The 20,604-nt window shown below is 42.0% G+C and overlaps 3 protein-coding genes across 3 annotated transcripts; 2 read left to right on the forward strand and 1 right to left on the reverse strand.

Annotated features, from left to right (window-relative positions):
- Positions 1-1,083: 1,083 nt before the first annotated feature.
- LOC109467819 (sodium-dependent lysophosphatidylcholine symporter 1-A-like) lies at positions 1,084-6,365 on the reverse strand. The gene is made up of 11 exons (XM_019765931.1): positions 6,237-6,365; positions 5,134-5,212; positions 4,709-4,872; positions 4,211-4,301; positions 3,754-3,869; positions 3,431-3,514; positions 3,119-3,202; positions 2,345-2,457; positions 2,009-2,146; positions 1,499-1,675; positions 1,084-1,219 (listed from the first exon to the last, which is right to left on the reverse strand). The coding sequence occupies exons 1-11, from the start codon at positions 6,363-6,365 to the stop codon at positions 1,093-1,095; spliced, it is 1,302 nt and encodes a 433-aa protein (XP_019621490.1). The 3' UTR covers positions 1,084-1,092.
- Positions 6,366-8,797: 2,432 nt separating this feature from the next.
- Positions 8,798-14,306, forward strand: LOC109467395. Its single transcript, XM_019765340.1, has 2 exons — positions 8,798-9,246; positions 13,550-14,306. The coding sequence occupies exons 1-2, from the start codon at positions 8,894-8,896 to the stop codon at positions 13,716-13,718; spliced, it is 522 nt and encodes a 173-aa protein (XP_019620899.1). The 5' UTR covers positions 8,798-8,893; the 3' UTR covers positions 13,719-14,306.
- Positions 14,307-16,079: 1,773 nt separating this feature from the next.
- Positions 16,080-18,359, forward strand: LOC109467386. Its single transcript, XM_019765330.1, has 2 exons — positions 16,080-16,601; positions 17,994-18,359. The coding sequence occupies exons 1-2, from the start codon at positions 16,264-16,266 to the stop codon at positions 18,244-18,246; spliced, it is 591 nt and encodes a 196-aa protein (XP_019620889.1). The 5' UTR covers positions 16,080-16,263; the 3' UTR covers positions 18,247-18,359.
- The last annotated feature ends 2,245 nt before the right edge of the window (positions 18,360-20,604 follow it).

Consider the following 20,604-nt stretch of genomic DNA (forward strand, 5'->3'; position numbering starts at 1 on the left):
CGACAAAAAAAACTAGGCATATATAAAACGGTGACGATCTTCCCCCACCAACCTCTGCTTGGAGAGTAATGTTTGTGGTCAGGTAATGAAATGTACATATATGTAGGTGTGGTTAGGTGAGGTGAGGCGCAGAGAGAAAGTAAGAATGAAAGTAGATCAAGTGAGTGACGTCAATGAAAAGTTGACTTTTATCTCAATCCTCTTCAGAATCCAGTCCAGTAGTCTAGTTAGCAGGCTTATAGAACTGGGGGTTTGGTGGTCTTCGGCTGTTTTCTGAGTAGCCCAGTTCTAAAAACGGGGGTAATTCAACCAGCTGTGTGTTGTCTATATATGCAATCATAAAATAGCACATAAAAATTCCCAAATGAAGACCCCCAAAACCCCCAGTTTTTGGCATGCTATGGAGGCTATAGTCTAGTGCCGTATTGTGTAATGCCCTCTGGCTTTTACTTTTATACTATTTGTTACCGTTATATGATAGCACAAGTTGATACACGTAACATGCCGAATATCCATACGACATGACGGTTAACACGTATGTATGCGCGGTCATAGTAGCCAAGGCATGTCATTCGAACTTTGAAATGACTCTCAGAAGCATCGATCGCAGAAGTATTTTGTATAGTACAAACTTTGCCATTGGAATTTTGTAACAGCTTCGCCCACTTCTGCAAACATGAACTTGACCGTTCATTGTTCATGACAGGAAGTCATGACTAAAACTCTTGAAAGTGGGACGTGCTTGACTAGAAGTAGAAAGTATGCTGAATGGTCAGGTCCTTTTTTTCAAACACTTAACTTCCGGTAATGTACACCTGTTGAGTAAATATAGGTTAAAACGACAAGGATATGTTTTTTCCCCCAATATTAAGCAATATGTTGTCCTATTTAAATGACATTTATACAATTTTAGAGTTTATCCTGACAAGCTTTTGCGTTGATAGGTATTAGCCCCTCCTTCTCTTTCGGCCCGGCTCTGCGCTGCTCAAAAACGACCTCTGTCGTCCTATTTATGAACTGCACAAATATGACAACCAAAGCTCAGAGAGTCCGAATACACAACGTGTATTTATTGGTGTACTTGTAAACATCTTAAACAGAGAAACCCAAATTCTCTACTCCGTTTCCACTTTGGTTTTCGCGCACATCTCCAGCAACTTCATCTTTTGTGTTTTCGTCACTTTTGGTCTTCCTCTCTTGACGCAATTCTTCACTAGTTCTGTAAAAGAAATAAATGGATCTTGTCAACATCTATTCGTGGAGAGAAATTTATCAATTTTACCATGCAGGTAGAAACACATCCGATATATTAAATCCATGATTTTACAAAGAATGAATGAGTAAGAAGTTACCTAAAGTTGGAATATCAATGCCCATCCTTGGTCAGAAAATCATAAACAAACACATCAGTTGAGGACCAGAATTCGAACAAACAACAACAGGCCAATATTCTGCTATTGAAAGCCAATAGGCAAGGAAAACTTGAGCTTGTTATCACCTCATCTGTTCTAGAGCTTCCTTGGTTTTCTGTCTCATCTCCTCCGTGACTGGATACTGCCACAGGACCACCAGGCTGGCCAGGAGGGACAACATCGGCAGTAACGTGACGTTCCACCGGATAGCTCTGCCTACTGACTCAGACTGAACACAGTTGCCACTCTCGTAACCGCCGATTCTGCGTGTGCAAAAGAACAGATTTTCATACAACTATTCCTTAAAAGCAAACAAGCAGAGCATGCTATGTGGTCCAGAGAAAAGAGTAGTTGTGAGAAAAGCAAACGAGTAATTATGCCTTGTCAAGAACATGTGCCCCACTATCTAAAAACTTTCACAGAAGCCACGTGACAAGCTCCACTGGGTCAGTCTAATGAAGAAGACCAGAGTGACTGGTCAAAGCTCTACGCCAGTGAGAGAACTTTGTTGTGTTGGATCAAAAGTTCTAACTTTAAACTTCAAAGATCAAGGATCAACATATACATTTACTGAACTTGTATTCGTCAGTACTCACTCTAGTGTAGCTGAAATAGCGCCAAAGGCGACTGCCCCTGTTACCCGCTGTGCGGTGATGAAGACACCGTGTAGAACCGTGTCATAACTCCTGCCTGTCTGCAGCTTCAGCAGGTCCGAAACATCGGACAACATCATCCTTGGAAAGAAATTATACACAAACTAGAAAAAGTAACATTTGCAAAGCAAATGCCTAGTGTTTACCTTCGCATATGGTCTGCTTTGTTAATTCTTACTCAAATACATTCATGTATATGGTCAGGAGTATAAATCCCTCATACTATAAAATTGCATGCTTCCGTAGTTTACAATGTACATGTATATACATATGACGTACCATGGCACAATGAACGGTACTGAGTAGGCCATTCCAAGTACCGCGATGAGGGGTAGAACAAAAACAAGATCACCGGGCACGAACAGAAGTCCCAAGAAGAAAGGTAGTAAGATCTGCCAGGAAGAAAATTATAGACCGGTTTATGCATTTAGAAGATAAGAGAGATGCTTATCTACGTATTCTACTGTCGTTGCAATGTTTGTTTCGCTGATGCTTTATTAGACTAAGATATTGGAGGCAAAATCATGACAGATTTTAGCATCCCGTTTCTATCCTTATGCTGAGGTCACATTTCCAAACCGGGGCCCTGCTTGGAGATAATTGCTTTAATTGATCATTGATACATAACATTCATCGGTTTGACTTTGAGATTATTAAAAAATGTGTTTAAGTTACGAAAAATGCAGTGATCGAAATAATATAATACAAGAACACGCTGATCCCTTGCTCGTATCCAACACAAATACTGATATGACACTATGTCATGTTCTTTGATGAAACCTTCGATGACAGAGACTTGAACTTGCATTTTAGATGCTTAAATCCGTGTAGGGTTAGTAGGAAGTTACAAGACATGGCCGTGCTCAGTGTTTGGGCCGAACCAAAGAGGGAGTATTCAGTAGTCTTTGAGTTGCTTTCTTGTTTAGCCACTTAAAATGCAGATGGCTGAAGTAATACTAGTACAATGTACAGTGGTTTGTACAAGGGCGTTCAAGTGTCCTAACTGTACTATAATAACAAATACTTTCCATTAAAAATAGTGAATTGTCTTACCAGTATATTGCCGAATGAGACAGGCCTCTTACCAAACCTGTTTATCAGCACCATAACAACAGGAATGCCGACCAAACAGGAGCCCTGAAAATCCAAAAGGGAGCAGATGATTGGATATAGTATTGCAGTGTACCTAGTATGGCATCGAAGGCAGCGAGGATACATGTAGATCTAGTAGCCAAGCGTGGAACACTAAAGAAAATAGAGTTACGAAACGTACCTGGTACCAATACAATCAATATTTACACAGATAGAAGACAATGAGTTTAAGCTGATATAAGCTTGTGAAATATTATGTTAAGTAATATTTACCACAAGAACGAGGAGACAGTTCTGCACCTGACTTCCGAGGCCCAGGGAAAACTGAACATAGAGCGCCACACTTTGTTGAAAAACCTGGATAGAATCATAGAAATTTTGGAAAAAAATATCATTAATCATCTAAAACTTTTCTCCTAGCTCTGTCATAAAACGGAAATGCTAATCATCATCTGATATGTACATGTTGCGCCAAACATCTCCGGATCCATCCAAAGGCTTGTTCTTTCTTTAATTTTTTTAACGTTATCTATTGATAAAGCTTTATAAAAACAAATTTCATATAGGAGGAAAGAACTGTATTTGGACCAACTTACAGCGCCGGCTGTGTGGAAGAGAAATAGCAGACAAAGTGCACAGGCGGAGGGTTTATGCGTCATCACTCGCTTCAGACTACTTCTCAACGACTCTTTGGTCCTCTGCTCTTGGAATGCTGTGCTCGAATCCACACAATTGCAAAATTAAGTTAACAAAAAAATGAAATAAGAAGGCTAAGCAGTATTGAAGGCTAAGCAGTATTGGAGATGAAATAAAGTTCGTTCTAAATATCATTTTATTAGGTTGATTTTTAACTGAAGGTGACCATTGTTTTAACTTACCTGTTGGTAGGAAAATAAGATTTTTGACAAATAATTTGTATGACGTCAAGAGACTAATCGAGGTGACTGTCAATTCCGTCTACTTGCCGAAGCGACGATGGCCTTCTTGATGGCACAGAAGGCATAAGAGTACGTATCTCCTTCTATTATTATTATGACAAACTCTTGACACTACCTGTCCGCTCTGTGACGGCTGTTAGTGTTACAGTGACGAAGATCAGAGCCACGAGACAGACGACTCCCGCCGCCACCAGGTAACCGGTCTCCTGGTACAGGAAAATACACCCAAACTTCAAGACCTACTTTATAAATATGATACACTAACTCATAAAATGAAATAAAAGTCTATATAAAAACATTATTGTATTTTTAATGTAGTAATTTATAGACCTTCAAACATTGCGATGATCAAAATGTGGTAAGTTTGAGATTTATATCCCGGGTAACACAGTGTGGCATTGGAGACGAGACCCAAATGTTGGTCCCTCGTCCTTTCCTGTTGGCTCTCAATGCCTCTATTTTAACACAACTTTAAGTGTACTATCCAAGCAGAGGTTTTGGGGGAAGGTTGTGACCTTTCTAATATGCTACATGTATAATATGCCCCGTTTTTTTTCTATCGCTACCCCCAATAACTGCTTGTAGAGGCAGGAACAAACAGTCGTATACGTACCTGTCTATCTGTCTGTACAGTGCTTGTGACATTGCTGCCCGCACTAGTGTTGACACTACCGTTGCTATGCTTACAGGTGCCGGACAGAGACCCGTCGAACGCTGCGACGACCTGACCTTCAATGGCTACACCAGCGACCATCCCGATCAGTCCAGTGGCAGATCCTTCACAGTAGAGAAATGATAGTTTCAGTGCAGTGCTTATTCGCCATGCATAAATTAGTCACATTTTCTGTCTATATGCATGTAATTGGCTAAGTATACATGGTTTGCTCAACTCCCGGGCTTGTAACGCCGTATACCGCTTTTGCCATTATAATTATGATAAATCGCGTATTTAATAGTACATCAGGTTCCAAAAACAGGTTGTAGCAGACTAGAAATGCTTCCTTTCACCATGATTATTATTTCCCATATCGGACTTACTAAATGCAATAGCTGATTCCCTGTCGCTGTTGTCGTCACTAATGTGCATCACGAGCGTTCTGTGGGCCAGAGTGACGCCCTGGGTGGGGAAGAAAGCTGTCAATGTTACAGCAAGTCCATCACAAGATGGAAATAGCTGGGCAGAGGTGGACCAATATGCACTAATAGTCGGTGGCTAACAGAACGTTCTAGACTTAGGCCTGGTTTCATAGTTCACTGACAGTGCGCAATGTTATAGTTTGACAGAATACTTACCGAATTGAGAACACTCTCCATGATATAAAGAGCCACGAAATACGCAATTTTACCCCCTGGTGCCACGTCTGGGACATACCACACCAGCATGTAGAAAGGGATCATAACCAGGGTACAGCCCAGAATCCTGTATAAAGATAAAGGTGCACAAATAGCCGTGATGTTCAGGCCTTTTGTCGCTGTGGGCCTTCGTAGTTTCTAGGCCATGCCCCCTCATGCCAAATATGGCGGGGGACCGATTTCCACGGGAGCCAAAATTTTAGAACACCTCAGCCTGCTAAGATATTCGTTTAGTACCAAATTTGTATTGGTTATGGAGCTAGCCATAGGTAGAAAGGAGGGGGCTATTAAATTTTGACGTTATTAGTATCTTGCGTTGACTATGAGCACAGAAGATTTTGTTCGGGAGAGTGATAGTTTCGATCATGTACTATCGTCGTAATATATTGGAGTACAGTTAAATGCTCACCATGGTTTGAGTTGTCCCCATCGTGTATTTGTTCTTGTAATAAGAATAGTGAATACAGGGTAGGCAAAGATTTCTGACACTCGACTGAGGACGCCGGCCAGGAGTAGTCCAAGGGGTGAAATCTCATAGAATACAGGAAAATAAACCCATAAAGCATAATATTTGTAATGATAACACAACATAATATGGCAAGCTACGAGATATTTTTCTGAGGTACAATATGAATCATAGATAGGGTCTAGTGAGAAACTATAATTCAAACAATGGATAAAAGTGGCAATGTAAATCCGACAAAAATTTCAACTTGCAAATCACCCAGAGAGCAACTTTTAATTTCGACTGTTTCCAACAATGTTGTATGTTGTAGAATGTACTTTACATGGGCCACTGTTACTAAGAAGTAGTTGAAGAAGAAGTTCAGCACGTGTAGAGTTGTCATGTATGGCAGGGCGCCGAGGCCGTAACACACTTTCTCCAACGTGGATGGTCGATCTGCTGTTTTCGCCATCTATGCAGAATAGTTAGCAAAATACAGTAAATGGTTTAATCTCATGGTGTAACTTTAACAGTGTGCTACAAGATTTCCAGTTATGCAGTAGGTTTGCAAAGGTTAGGTGTGAAAGGGCATGCCATGCACATACCTGACTGTGTAGTTGTTGTGTATAACGCCGAAGGGCAGTTACACTGCAGCACAACAATACACAAAGGCTTGGACAGATATTGTTCCATAAAACAGTTTCTACTTCTGACAACCACATAACATACGGGTTTGCATCACCGTTCAACATAGCAAACACGAGAGCTGGAAGTTCGATACATGCCTTGAATTGAGGTCGACTTCTTGAGGTCACAAACTACGTACATGTGTATTTAAACTATTGTACGCTGCATGCAGCACACGCTTTTGACCGAATGCACACCACCGGAAAGAACCAACCTCTCCCTTGACACAATCACGCCCAACGTTGATTTTCGGACATTTAGTAAGAAACACTTACCTTAAGCTTCGTAGGACGTTCTAAAACTTCAATTCTACCCGAAAAGGTTGTTTGTCTCAAGGCCATACTAATTATGCCTAGTTCGTCAGACCGGTTCACCTAAAACAAGGATCACTTCAAAACTCTTGTGATGCATCAGTGGTAATTATATTCTTAAAGATGATTTTTTTCGGTAAAATGATGAAGAATTTGCTCTGTACGCCTCATCTTATTTTATTGACTGAATACTGTGTTATAGTTGTCCCAACATTGTGTATGTGCCAGACAAGTATTTGGAAGAATGATTGCGTCAGTTTTACAGTAGTGCCCAGATTTAGAAACAGAACCCCAACGTGATTGCGGACCTTGACGTCCACAACTTGGACGGTAGCTAGATATATAGAGCAAAGTACGGTGCATTTCGTTGGTGTTTTAGCTTTTGTCTTCATACTGATTAGAGAGAAACGATGCAGGTGTTGTAGAGCACAGACAACTTACGGTACCCCTGTCAGAACCCCAAACTGTGTACTCACGCCCCCTTTGAGTTTATTACAGAAGTGCAAACATTACGTTGGTCGTAAAGAATGTTGCTCTGGGTGGTAACGGTACTAGCTGTAACCGGTTAACTGTGTCAGCAAGGAAAATAAAGCGGGTATTAAAGTAGACGCCCGACTCAGGTATGTGGTCAGAAATGTATTGCTGTTAATAAATGACCAACATTAACATCACGCAACCGTACGTTCAACAATGAACGAAATCAGGCCACGTGTGGCCTCACACATTCTATACATAGTTGCCAATGACGAAATCTGCGGCTTTCTTTCATGAAATAAGAGAGTTGTTGCATCACTTCTCTCCACCCATATTACACGTTTCTGCCACCCATCTAGCACGTTTCTACCACCCATATAGCACGCTAAAACGAGAAGAAAACGTAATACCTGACATCATTTTTTGAATTCCACAAAGACTGCATGTTATATAGACATAGGAGCTCCTTTTCACCAAGAATTATACACATGTATTCACAGAATAGAGCGATCCAATATGTGAAAGCAATATGTGAAAGATACGTACAAGTCATTCAAGTGATTTTATCGTTTCTATGTTAAGTTCCAAATATCAGCAAACGTTGTTAAAATCTTGTATCGGATGCAACGAGGCCATTGAAAATATCATTCAGTATACTATATATATGTTTCGTTAATGTACAAAATTATTAATCTTCTAAAGAAATATAGCGCCACGCATCTTGATTGATAAGATTTGAAGATATGTGTAGTCCATCACTGTCATGTCTTCAAAACTCTCTGGAGTCTACACTAATTACAAAGAGAAGACTTTTATAAACAGCTTTTAAAATCAGTTGGTCTCACAATCGTAAGGATGCGAGTGGCGCGGTACATACAGTATATGGCACAAATATCGTTGTTATACATGTACATGTAAGTCCTATATATCTGAACTATGACATGGTTGTCAGTACTTGACACTGGGGAGTCAGTACTTTGGGGAGTCAGTACCTTGCTTCGGTCCAAATATGCAAGGCCCATCTTCCACCAGGAAGGACTTGGCTTCTTCAGTTTACATGTAGACATTTACATTGACTCATATCACACATAATACGCGTCTATGGGGATCCGGCTAAAACCGGTATACGCCGGCCAGTACAGGCCCGTACCCGTGTCATGGACCTAGGATCACCTAGAGGTGAACGAACTTTGTTAATCATTATACACCCATTTATCTCTTATATTGATCATATTGACGCCAGGTATTGACAGGGCACGTGGCAGACACGAACAGGTACATCCCAGGTGTGTTGTTAGGTCACGCACGTTTCACGTGATTTCGCAACCGTCTAGTTCCTGAGCGAATGTTTCCTATGAATAGTTAGGACTACGTCATAGGTTAATACCAAATAAGGAGTTGGGGTTTCCACTTTACCACAAACAGCGCCGGAAATCGAAAAGTCTGTGACGTAGCGTACAAGTCATTCCCGTCTCGGCAGTGGCCAAGGAGGTTTCGCAAGACAAGAAGTAGCCTCAGGACAGTCTACATGGTCTACAACTCTAGAGATATGAATGTGATGATTCCCCCGGACGCTACACGGCCTACAGGCGGCCGGTGTGTGAAAACTCTGCGGTGGATCGGCTGCCTGATCGCGCTGGTCGGAATCATGATATCGGTGGCTGTGGTGATCATGACGGGCATGCACAGCGATGAGGGCATACGGTTTCCGGGAGAGGGACTCCTTCTGTTGTTCGTTGGAGTGACGCTAGTTTTACTGAGTCTGTGTTACACGTCGTACTCTCACGGTACTACAAGACGACAGGGACTCAGTCGACAGAACTCGGTGTTAAGTACGAACATGGACCAACCACCATCGTACTGGGAAGTCTGCGACTTAAGGTGAGCACTAGTGACAGAGGATCTGGTGTATATCATTTGTCCTATCTGTTTGTGATGTTACTATATAAAGATAGAAGTTTGTGTGACCGGACCAGATGTAGACATTGAGTAGGGCTCAGTGGGGATCTTTAAAGGTCCTCCAGTAGTAACAGTCTCAAGTTAGTATTATGTGGCAAAGCTGTAGCAAGCCTATAGCGTTACTTAAACCAAGCTAAAAGTTAAACTGAGCTCTGAATATTTGCCCTCAGCATTTCGTAAGGTTGTTACCAGCATGACAAGGCATGTAAAATGTACCATAAACCCATAAACTCGGAAGTGTAAGCGGATCTTTTGGTTTCAACTGGCGTGTTAACGCGTTACGCTGTCGTGTTTTCCCACAAACTTTACTTCCGCCTTGCGAGCTTTGTGCATGTGTCACACTGGCGGGGTCTACCATGCATGACAAAAATAACGCCACTGCTTTGCAATTGGAACTTGTGCCAAATTGAATTGAACGTCTTTAAATGTAACCGTTACAAGGCAGGAATCGGTGCTTTTTTACCCCATGTGCAGCGACTGTGTGTTTGACAACCAACAGGACGTGTATTCACGTGTTCCTACACACCTGTCGGGACATGCACTATTTGCTGAGAGATAGACAGTGTTGTTTTTACCTTTAGCCAGCGTACGGTAATTGACAGATGAATAAACATTTCACAGGTGTTTTTTTTACCTGCACACCTTCTTACAAAGGACGATAACCTACTTTTAAAAATTGCACTAAACTCTTCCATTTCCTTTCGTCAAAAATTATACTATCACCGTACAACAGAGATTGAATGATTAATAATTAGATAAGGTAGGTTATCCAATGCATAAACTTTTTTTCTCAGTCGTGTCTACGTATGTACCAGTTCGCGATGTCTCGATTTGAATTCGGCCCAGTGAATAGGCTGTATGTGACGTAAATGCTTTGTAAGAAAAAAAAGTGCCTGAAGCTATCAAAACACCTACAGACCCATGCCTGCGTGATATGTCAGGGTCCCTAACTTCTGGGTTGTTTGTTTGTTTGTTTGGACACAACAGTCGACAGTTGTTATTGGATTTCTTCGCCTCACCGCAAGGTTTTAAAAAAGACCTGAGCCCTAAAGTCAGACCCTTCGCTCCCAAGTCCCATTCACGTCCGTCCAAGCGTTAACTCCAGCTAGTGGTGCAGTCAGCGCAGCACTTAGTATGTATATTTTAACACCCATTTAGCTGTTCTATTGTAGAAAAGAATGCCACTTGAGACACACTTCCTTCACTTACGCCACCCTGCTCTTTTGCTGACAGATGGTTGCATTTGGTGCTATTCGCAAGTAGACGTCAGATCGTCTACTTAATGATAGCAGAAGGGCGAAACTATACCATGTAGAAGTTCTTAGAATTTTTGCATTGTCATGAAAATCGTCCGCCGTGTTCACCCTTGTTATGGTTTAGGCAGTGTTTACGGTGAGATAGCTATGTGAGACGGACAGGTGAACAAACTGAGAGAGAGCCCGAGGCCACATGTTGTTTTTTGACGGTGTCCACAAGACCTTGGATCCATCTGATGTTTGTTTGTTTGTCAAGTCGAACAAGTGTCTTTTTTTAGACCCTGTTTTGCTGTCGTCAACGCTCCAATTTTATTTCCAAGGCCAGTTTCTATTGTCTGTCTTATACGCACGCTTTCTATGCAGTAATATAAACAAAACTAAACGTGGAATAGATTCTATCACAACAGGGAAGTTAAACTGGGAATAATACATTTAAAGTTATGCTACAATCCGCTTCCTCCTGGTCGTAACAAATGATATCAAATGAGGTGACTGTTTCAAAAGTAGGGTGTATGGAGGATAGTTATTATCGAAAGAACGTATTAAACGTATCTAGACGAGCTGTGGTACAGTGGAACCATGGATTGCCAATAGGTAATGACAAATACACTGAGAAAACCGTTACGTGAACTGACTGCAGCGACTGTCAGCTTGAGTTATCGGACAGGGATCGAGTTCACCTGGACCAGAGGTGACTGTGGGGTGGTGTTACGGCAAACACTGCACGTCCGCACACTCACTGAGACTCTCACCTGACATTTTGTTAACTCTGTGGTGACGTCATAGCACGTCTTAGAGCAAAAATACGAACATTAATACAGGAGCCAATATCTAAAAGAGGCCTAGGTACACCTTTACGGGCCTGTAGAAAAAAAGTGATACCACAATTTGAGCATACTCGGTGATGTGGCAGAGGCCCCTCCAGCACAAAATAAGATCAAACCTGTATTATTTTGTGGTGAAGTGGGTGCCACGAAATAACATTTATTCAGGCCTTAGCTGCTGTACTACATTCCACTGTGCAGCGCGATACAACGGTTATAATCCACCACTCAGCTCCGTGCTAAATGCGGCAAACATAAGGGCCCTCCAGGCTAATTTAATGATTTAGTCTTGGCAGTCCTTCGAAAGGGTTTATTAATAACATCAAAATCCGCGATGCCGGTTTGATCCCCATGACGACCGGCTCTCTCGCGCACGTACGTGGCGCACCTAACGTAACGTTAAACTGACGGTTTAACTACTCAAGGACATGAAGTTGTTGAGTGGCATGTTTTCATCATGCAACATTCTACCGTTGTATTTAAAAATCTAATGTAGATAAAGAGCATGCATGCCCATTTGCTGATGCCGTCTGTGGGGGTAGTTATTAGATCTAGAAACATGCAACCAACTATGTGTTGAGAGAATGCAACTTCAGAGCAGCATAACAAAAATGTTCTGGGTGACGAAATCTGTCTGATATTGGCATTAAATGCCATTTCTTAGCACATTTTTGTCATGATTTCATACTTGATGCGCCTGAAAATGACCCATACAAGCTACGTGAGGAGTCCCTTTAGTGCCACGAAACAAGCAACTGTTTTTCGACACGGCCTAAAACGCATCAGTAGGAGTATGGAGTAGGGTTGATTCAATTTATTACATTAAGAATGTAGACCAGAATGACCATTAGAATGACCAGAAAATTGACTTTGAAAGTCCAGTTTTATTTACCACTCTGAAATTGGATGCCTGTAATGTTAGTCTCTACCAGACTAATTAACTACGCTCGCTATATATAGGAGAATATTTGCCAGGGGAGTTTGGCTGCCTTGGGGTTCGACAACCTTCCCACGGCCGGACTCGGGCCCTTGGCCAATTTTTCTCCTTTTTTTTGGCCGAATTGTACGATCCGTATTCCCGTAGAAAGGCCTGGTGGAGGCTACTACTGTAATTCACTTTATGTTCACTGTAGCAAAATTTCACGGTCTGAGAAAAGTGAACATGTTCATGGAACTATATATTCACGGTGGCGACAGGTACAGGAAAAAGAAAGTCCAGGAATTATTTGTTAACTGTAATGATAAGTTCACTGTACAATGGTGACAGTGAAAACAGTGAAGATAAAAGTACCGTGAAAAGATCAGTAATTAGTATAAGGTGGGGAGGGGCGTCGTGTGTTTGCCCCGCGTGGGACCGTTGCCATGTCAGCTTGCCCTGACCTAGCGTCCATGTTCACATTCCCCACACGTACACGTGTTAGATCAATCCGCATGTTCTGGCGCGGCTTTCCCCGCGGTTTGATAAACGAGCGGCCATGACAGACTGACAGCCGAGCTCAACTGCTCGCTCTGCCAGCCCCCGCTAACGTGTGGAAGCGCACGTCAGCACCTAGCAAGGCGGCAAGTTCACGTGTAGTATGCCGAGGAAACTGTGAAAAACACGACTCCCTCAGAAATTAATGACATTGACATTGTCGCTCCTACATGTGTATTTGATACGTTAACCTTACACACTTGGTTTGCGATGGCCAAAATCCGTGAGAGAATTCGAACGTTTTGTGTAAAGTGTTTGTATATGCAGTGTTAGAAATACCCATCTGCAGTCTGCATTTTGCAGAGAAGTTTTCAGTACAGTTGCAGACGAACTTAAGCAACCTGCAGACTGAAAAAATCAGGCTAGGGGTTCAATGAGTGTCGGCTTCGCAGTGTATTTTGCAAAAAGTATTTCCGAATTGCAGAGCAAAATTTTGACATTCTGCAATATTGCAGAGCTAGTACTGAAAAACGTATTTCTACCACTGATATGCAATGGATCTGTTCCGTAGTGAAAACTGTTTCATACCCTTTTCTTACTTTCATCAACGTTTAGGTCCACTCATATAAAGAATGAAAACAAAATCTTAGCTTATACTGAAAACAACACAAGACATAAGACAATCATCGTTGCTCAGACTTAATTCTTCGTTGTTTTTCTTCCATGTGCAGTTACGACAACCCCGTCATGGCGCCAACCGTGATCACAGAAGACGGCGTCATCATCGTCCCCACCAGCAGACTCAGGAGCATTTCTGAAGGTGTCGTCATCGACGTGGACAGCTTACTGGAAGAACCTGACGAACCCTTACCGAAGTACGAAGACGTCGTGGGCAGGTGACAGGATTCAAGACAGACAATTATAACGTCTTCAAATACGTCTAAAAGAGCTGTCACTGGTTAAAACTGCTCCAATCTGGTGTACATTTGAGCATGGTGCACGGACTAGAACCAGCATCGACTCGAACTGCACTTCAAGACCAGGCCGCAGTGTGTCGCTATTGAGCAGTACTGGACACGAACCAAATTAACCTGCGACCATGTACATGTATATGGACTGACAAGTTGAACTCTACAGCAACATAGTCTTACTTTATACCTCCTCAGCCTTGAGGTTGGATAAGTGACGACATGCTAAAGGAATCTAACACTAGTACATTCCGCTTAAAACGCAGGTGTTACACATATTTAAATCTGTTTTTACTTTAGCAAAGGAAATGTTATTTATATGTTTTATTTATTTGGTTTTCGCTTCAAGCGTATGTACGTAATATTAGTAAGAAAAGGACAAGGAATCTGTCTATGCAATTATTTTGTTTAATCATACTTTTACACCAAGACGTGCCAATCGGAAGTCAGTACTGAGCCAACAGGGTGTATTTGTCAAACCCCAGCTATATGAAACTTTATACTATGCTGCAAACACGTTGTAATCATAAATTTCAAAATCTTGTGACCAAATGGCATTTGGAGGTTTTATATCTATTATTTTTGTAAGAATATTTATCATACTCAAGGCTGCATTATATCACATCAATTTCTTGGTTTCTTGGATGAAGTACTCACAATATGTGTGCGGAAATAGGCACATTTGTTGACAAGGAATAAGTCATGAGAATTAATGAGTAATTGGCATGATGTGGTCATATTTATTTACATGCGAAATACAAATATCATTGTACATAATTGAAGTGTTGACCAGCTTCGGAATAAAGCATCATATACGTTCAGGGATGCTCCTATGTGTTCCATTGATGTTGTGGGCTAAGGCTATTCGAATCTATCATACTGTTGAACAGTAGTGCTTCTCATAATGTACTTAAATTCAGCTGCCAGAGGTAGCTAGACAACCACAAGCAACATAGAATACTACTGCATTCCATTCTTTATAGTTTTACGAGATGTTTACACTCAGGTCAAAACGACCCATAAAAAGACCCGTGGAATTTTTGTCCTCAATAAATGTTCTTGAGGGCGTTGAACTCAGTGGTGGCTCGTTGCCAGTCATCACAATGTATCGATACAGGACCCCTGATCCCTCTTGGCTCACAAATACGTGTACGAGATTAGGCTATTAGATGCTTGAGATACCGCGAAGGACTAGCTATAGGGACGATGTATCTCACTCTTGTATAGCTAATTTATTCCAAAGTGATTTTATATCAAATTTCTTACTTCTGGACCCTCATATACATACAATAGCACACAGCACGCACATACATACAGGAAGTCAGAAATATCTACATGAACTTAAGTTAAACCAACTCAGGTCTGATACGGCGAGCAACATTACTAGTGGACTTCTTTTCTGACATTTTGATGGTCCGATGATGACTAGCCGTATTGGTTGTGTACATGAATGTCTGCCGCATGCTGTTACCAGCATTGCATATTTTGGGCCCGAAAAAATCAATGTCCTACGTGCCGTACGCAATAAGAACCACCATACCCAGCCACCCCCACTGCCCGTATTGAGAACAACCAGACGTCCCCACTGTCTTATTCATCATGTCTATTTCATTCGATCGCCAGCACAGCTTTGGGCACTGATTCAAGGTGTGTTGTGTTTGCCAACTTCTATCCGATGGCACAATTCGCGATTGCTGTTCAGATCACGTACATAGCACACTCTTCAAATCACTGCGACTAGATTAAATCACACATATGCAGCAGAGCGTATGCCACGCTGGTCAAACGAGCGGTAGTTGACCTTGCGGCCTAATCTGTGACCTTGTGGTTAGACTGTTTCATGAATTATTTACGTTTTTCGGTCAGTAACCTTGTTTATGGCCGAACGGTGTTTTTTTTTCAGTTTTGTCAAAGCGTATAAACTATGGGTTAAAATACTCCACACGGAATAAAATAAAACAAGAAAGGTAACATTTGCAAAGTAAATTCTTCATGTTTACCTTCACATGGCCCAGCTTGTCAAACACATTCATATGAAACTCAGTTCTGCATGGCACTTGCAACATTATGAACACCAGTAACCATGGTGACAGACGTCTGGTTCAGGTCATTTACCTTGCTTTTTTTGGAGAAGAAGAGGAAACAGGGCAAAAACAATATGTTTTCCTTCGGTAAACATGATCACGTTCATTGTGTTGAAGTGTGCTTACAGGTCAGCCAGGAATCCAGCACACGTGCGGTACCGCACGTTCATTTATCGGCAACAGGTGACGTCATTTGCACATATAAGGAAGTCCCCACTCGATACTTGTCCCAAAGGCAGGCGGAAACAAGAGTAGACTAGACTCGGGCGCCTTGTCTGTACTCATTAGCCCTGAACTTGGCTCTGTTTTTGATGTCGCGTGAAAGGTGATATAGATTGACAAGTGTTGGGTTGTTTGGAAGATACAAGGACGGAGGAACCAGCGGTTTGGGCCATGTTCGCAGCACCTCTAACCGGCGGGGAGGGCGGCCAGGCCATGCCGACCCAGCGGCAGTGGAACGCCGTGCTCCGACTCTTCGGCGCGATGATTGCCATGACCGGGGTAGCCGTGGCCATAGCAGTCATGGTCATGGCCAACAAGGACGAGGAAGCCAACCGTTTTCCGTGGGAAGGGGTGCTGTTGTTTTCGGTGGGACTCATCATGGTGTTGTTCAGCCTATACTACACGGATCCGGAAGGGGGAGGGCGCAGGGCGTCACAGTGTGTTGTCAGGAGAGAGTCCGACTTGGTGATAGACCAGCCTCCAGCGTACTGGGAAGTCTGTGATCTCAGGTGAGTCTTCTTAGGGATATCTTGTCGCCGAGGAGGCTTCTTAAGGCGCCTTTGAGTTTAATTAAGACGTCACGAAGTCAGGACAGGTATTCAATCAGTGCAACGAGGTCTCCACTATGATCAGTGGATATTTATTCTTCCAACGACGTCCAATATCTGGGTTTCACATTCTTAATTGTTGTTGTTGGATTGCTACGGAAATGTGTTATGTTTTTGACACGTTTACGTTGCTATCAATATAGTGCAATCAGTGCAAAGGGTAGATGCATATATGTAGGGCGTGTTGTTTCTGCTTCCTTGCTTCTAGTATGTTCTCCGACCTTGACCCAGCAACGCTAAGAGATAAACTGCTTTTTACAATGTTTTCAAACAAAAGCTCTGCCGAGATTTCCCCCATAGAATATAAAAACCACCTGTTATGCGCATATTTCAATTTAGAAGTCACGCTGCATGGCCACAGGTTGGCAAAACATGTTTTCTGTCCGTGTTTACAAAACCCACAGTTGCACGCTGTGGACGATTCCATGTCAGATATATGTGTGGGGGCGGTGACGGTCACATAAATAAAACGGTGCTGGGGCGTGCATAGCTTTCGAGTGACTAGGGCGTGGGTCGACGTCTAGACCGTTTATTGGACCTCTGAGCCCCGCCATAAATAAACAAATTGACTGTCATCGCCAAAAGCACCGACTCTGAGAATAGATGGTATGATACAGCAAGGACGTGGGTAGAGTTTCAGTCTAAAGGTTCTCGGTCGCTCCTAATCTGACAGTGGAACGTCCCGACATATATATGGTCACGTACCCGCCATACAGTCACGTAGTACCTGTTCAACCACGTTCACTTGAAATATATATGGTGCTGGCAAATCTCCAAGCAGATGTAGATGATTGTTATGGCTTCCACCTGTTTTGCATGTCGCAGAAGGATAGATTGAAAAGCACGATACGACTTTTACATCAGAAAGGTGACATTTGCAATGCAAATGCATAATAATGTTTACCTTCACATGGTCTAGCCTAACAAAGAACTACTCTGTTTATTCTTACTCTATGTTTATTTCAAACACCATACATCCAGTATATGGTGATCGCCCCCCCCCCCCGCTCTGCCTTGCTACATAACCCAACACCACAGGGTGTCTGCTGCAGCACCAGTTACCATGGTGACAGACGTCTGGTCACTGGCCTTATTTGTTTGGAACGGAAGCAGAGGAAGAAGAAGAAACAGGGCTAAAACAATGTGTTTTCCTTCTGCGAAGGTACATGTAGACATGAATATTGAAAAGAAAGTAAGTATCCAAAATCTTGTTCGTTACGCATCCAGTGTGTTCCTTTATCTCAAGGTTTACATGACAGAGTACTTCAAGTCATTCCGATTTTTTACACACAGTGCGCCCCCACCGGACTATATAGAACCGACGTCGGTGACGTCAGGTAACGGCGAGATCGTGGTCACCATCACAAGAGTCAAGTCCACTCCGTCATCAAGAGCGGCCGCACTCAACTTAGACGCCGCCGCAGTTAACATAGAAGAGCCGTACCGACGACAAAGCGACGAGGAACCAGACGAACCGCTACCTTCGTATGAAGAGGTCGTAACGTTAGAAGAGAACGAAAGAAGAGAAAGAACTTCCTCTGCATGAGGGTCAAAATAAGAATGTTTTCATACACACAGTAGCGCTGACCCAACATAGCTGCCACTGTGTCGGCACTTCAGTCATATTCCGCCAGGAGGTGCTCTTGAGCTTGACAATCAGGAAATCGAAAGAAGTAGTTTTTTTTACACGGGGCCACATCGAAGTTTTCTGAAGCAAGTGAATCGAGCTAGGTATTACAAGATGACATATAGAATTACTGTATAATATGTAAACGATAGCTCCAAGAATGTGCCATGTAGTTTGTATGTACAATATGCACCTAGTGACATACCATATCATATACTGGTCATAGGGGCATACTGTGATCATGGATGAAAAATTGAAAAAAAAACAACTTTGAATTCCAATGTCTGTGCGTGCAATGGGTGTGCGTGCAAGCGATGATAGTTTTACAATGATTTATTGTGATTTCAATTATTTTTATGGTTTTGCTTCAGCGCATTCGAGTAAAAGGGGTGCCTTTCCAACAAATTTGTAAAACAAAATATCAGAGCATATCATGCCATGCCATGTCATGCCATGCCATGCCATACTCAAATATATCAAAGCCGTGGCTAGTAAGATGGCAAACACCATTTATTCTATTATATAATTAGGAATGTTAGGGATGTTCTGAATAACTTTGTACCACCTCATTTAAATTATCAAATCTCCTTGTCACAAAAAGTTAGGAAATATGTGGTAAATATGTGGAATCAATCTATTTATGTACTTTGAGCGTATGCGGTATGGCGGGGAGCTTACTAAAATTATTTCTTGTTTTGTATCATGTTATGTACTGTGTAAATATTAAGTAGTCGTAGTGTACAAGTAGGGGTATTTTGGAAGATGGTAATTTATAGCCTGGGTGCCATCCGAATTTGTAACGGCTCCCCCGAAACATTTTTCGGGGGAGCCGTTACAAATTCGGATGGCACCCAGGCTAGGTAATTTACGGTATAGTTGAACAGGCGTTTTAGCCTGACGGGCATATTTGAGATATTTATTGTAAAGCAAGTATCGATATTTTTTTTTACCTAGTTGTTCTTCACTGTGCTTATTTTCATTGAGCAAAATGAGTTGTTGTTGTTGTAAATATTGCTTACTTTATGTACCAAAAGTCAAATAAACGAAAAATGTTTTATATTGCTTCTTATTTCTAGAATTCTTTGATCAGGTTTCCTCGAGTTTGAGTTTAAAAAAAATACATCAAAGAATTTAAAAGACAACAACATACGATAATACATTGTCAATCTAACGAACTATATTGTCACACATTTTCGTCGATATTTCACACGTTTACAATGAAATCGTGCCTGTTCCGCTAGATTTTCTACAATATCTCAAGTTTAATGTCTCAAGTTTAGCCATCAGTGCTGAACATACGAATCGACACAGGACGACACAACATTGAGAAACGGTGTTTCAATAGAAGAAATCTGTTATGCATGTTCTAAATACTGGGACACTAGTATGAATGTGCTTCATTAGTGAACACTTGCTATTTACTATCTCCGTATATACGAATTTGAGTGACGCGGTTTCAAACAATCGCCATCTCATTATGGATGTGCTAAAACGGGGCACACTTGTATGAATGTGCTTCATTTGTGAACACGTGCCCATTTATAATTGTCATCTCTTGTCTCCAACCTTCGTCACAAGAAGGATTACGCTTCGAGTTCAATAGAAGTTGATACTCGTTTGTTCCAGTAATGAGCACCATATCATGTTATAACAAAAGTGTTAACGATAGTAAAAGTCAGGAATTACTCTCAGACGCACGTAGGTGTGCATTAAAAATATCAACCTTCGTCATGAGCACCGTTTTGACAATTTTCAATTAAGGTCACATATCCTGAGCTTGGGCGTAGGATGCTCCAATACGTACATACTACTGCGTAGGTTGAAACATGACATTGTTTTCAAAAGCCATGACGCGGCTTCTGCCCCATTTTCACGGGACGGAGATCGCTACGTGCACCGTTCGCTAGCCTCTACCAGGTTTTGGGAAGCGGCTGGAAAGAGTAGAGTTTAGCCAAATAGACAGATAACATGCTACGGGAGTACAGTTTGCCGCTCACGAACTGTACTCCCGAGCAGGCCAACTCCCCAGGCATGTCTATTTGGTCGATCTCTAAACTTTCCCAGCCGCTTCCCGAAGCCTGGTAGAGGCGAACTTTGGGAAACCGATGAGCAGCAAAAAGCATTGGTTATTGAGAGCTCATCGGAAGGTCAAGAGTATGTAGGTCGTAGAAGTGTTGAAAGACCTGTCAAATGACGCTCAACGTTATGAAAAACTTAAACTGTTCTCCAACTCAAAATTTGACTCACCAGAAATTTTCGACTGAATCACTCAGTCTT

The sequence above is a fragment of the Branchiostoma belcheri genome, unplaced genomic scaffold (genome assembly GCF_001625305.1).
Source record: "Branchiostoma belcheri isolate BF01 breed outbred unplaced genomic scaffold, Haploidv18h27 scaffold1, whole genome shotgun sequence".
NCBI classification, from domain to species: Eukaryota; Metazoa; Chordata; class Leptocardii; order Amphioxiformes; family Branchiostomatidae; genus Branchiostoma; species Branchiostoma belcheri.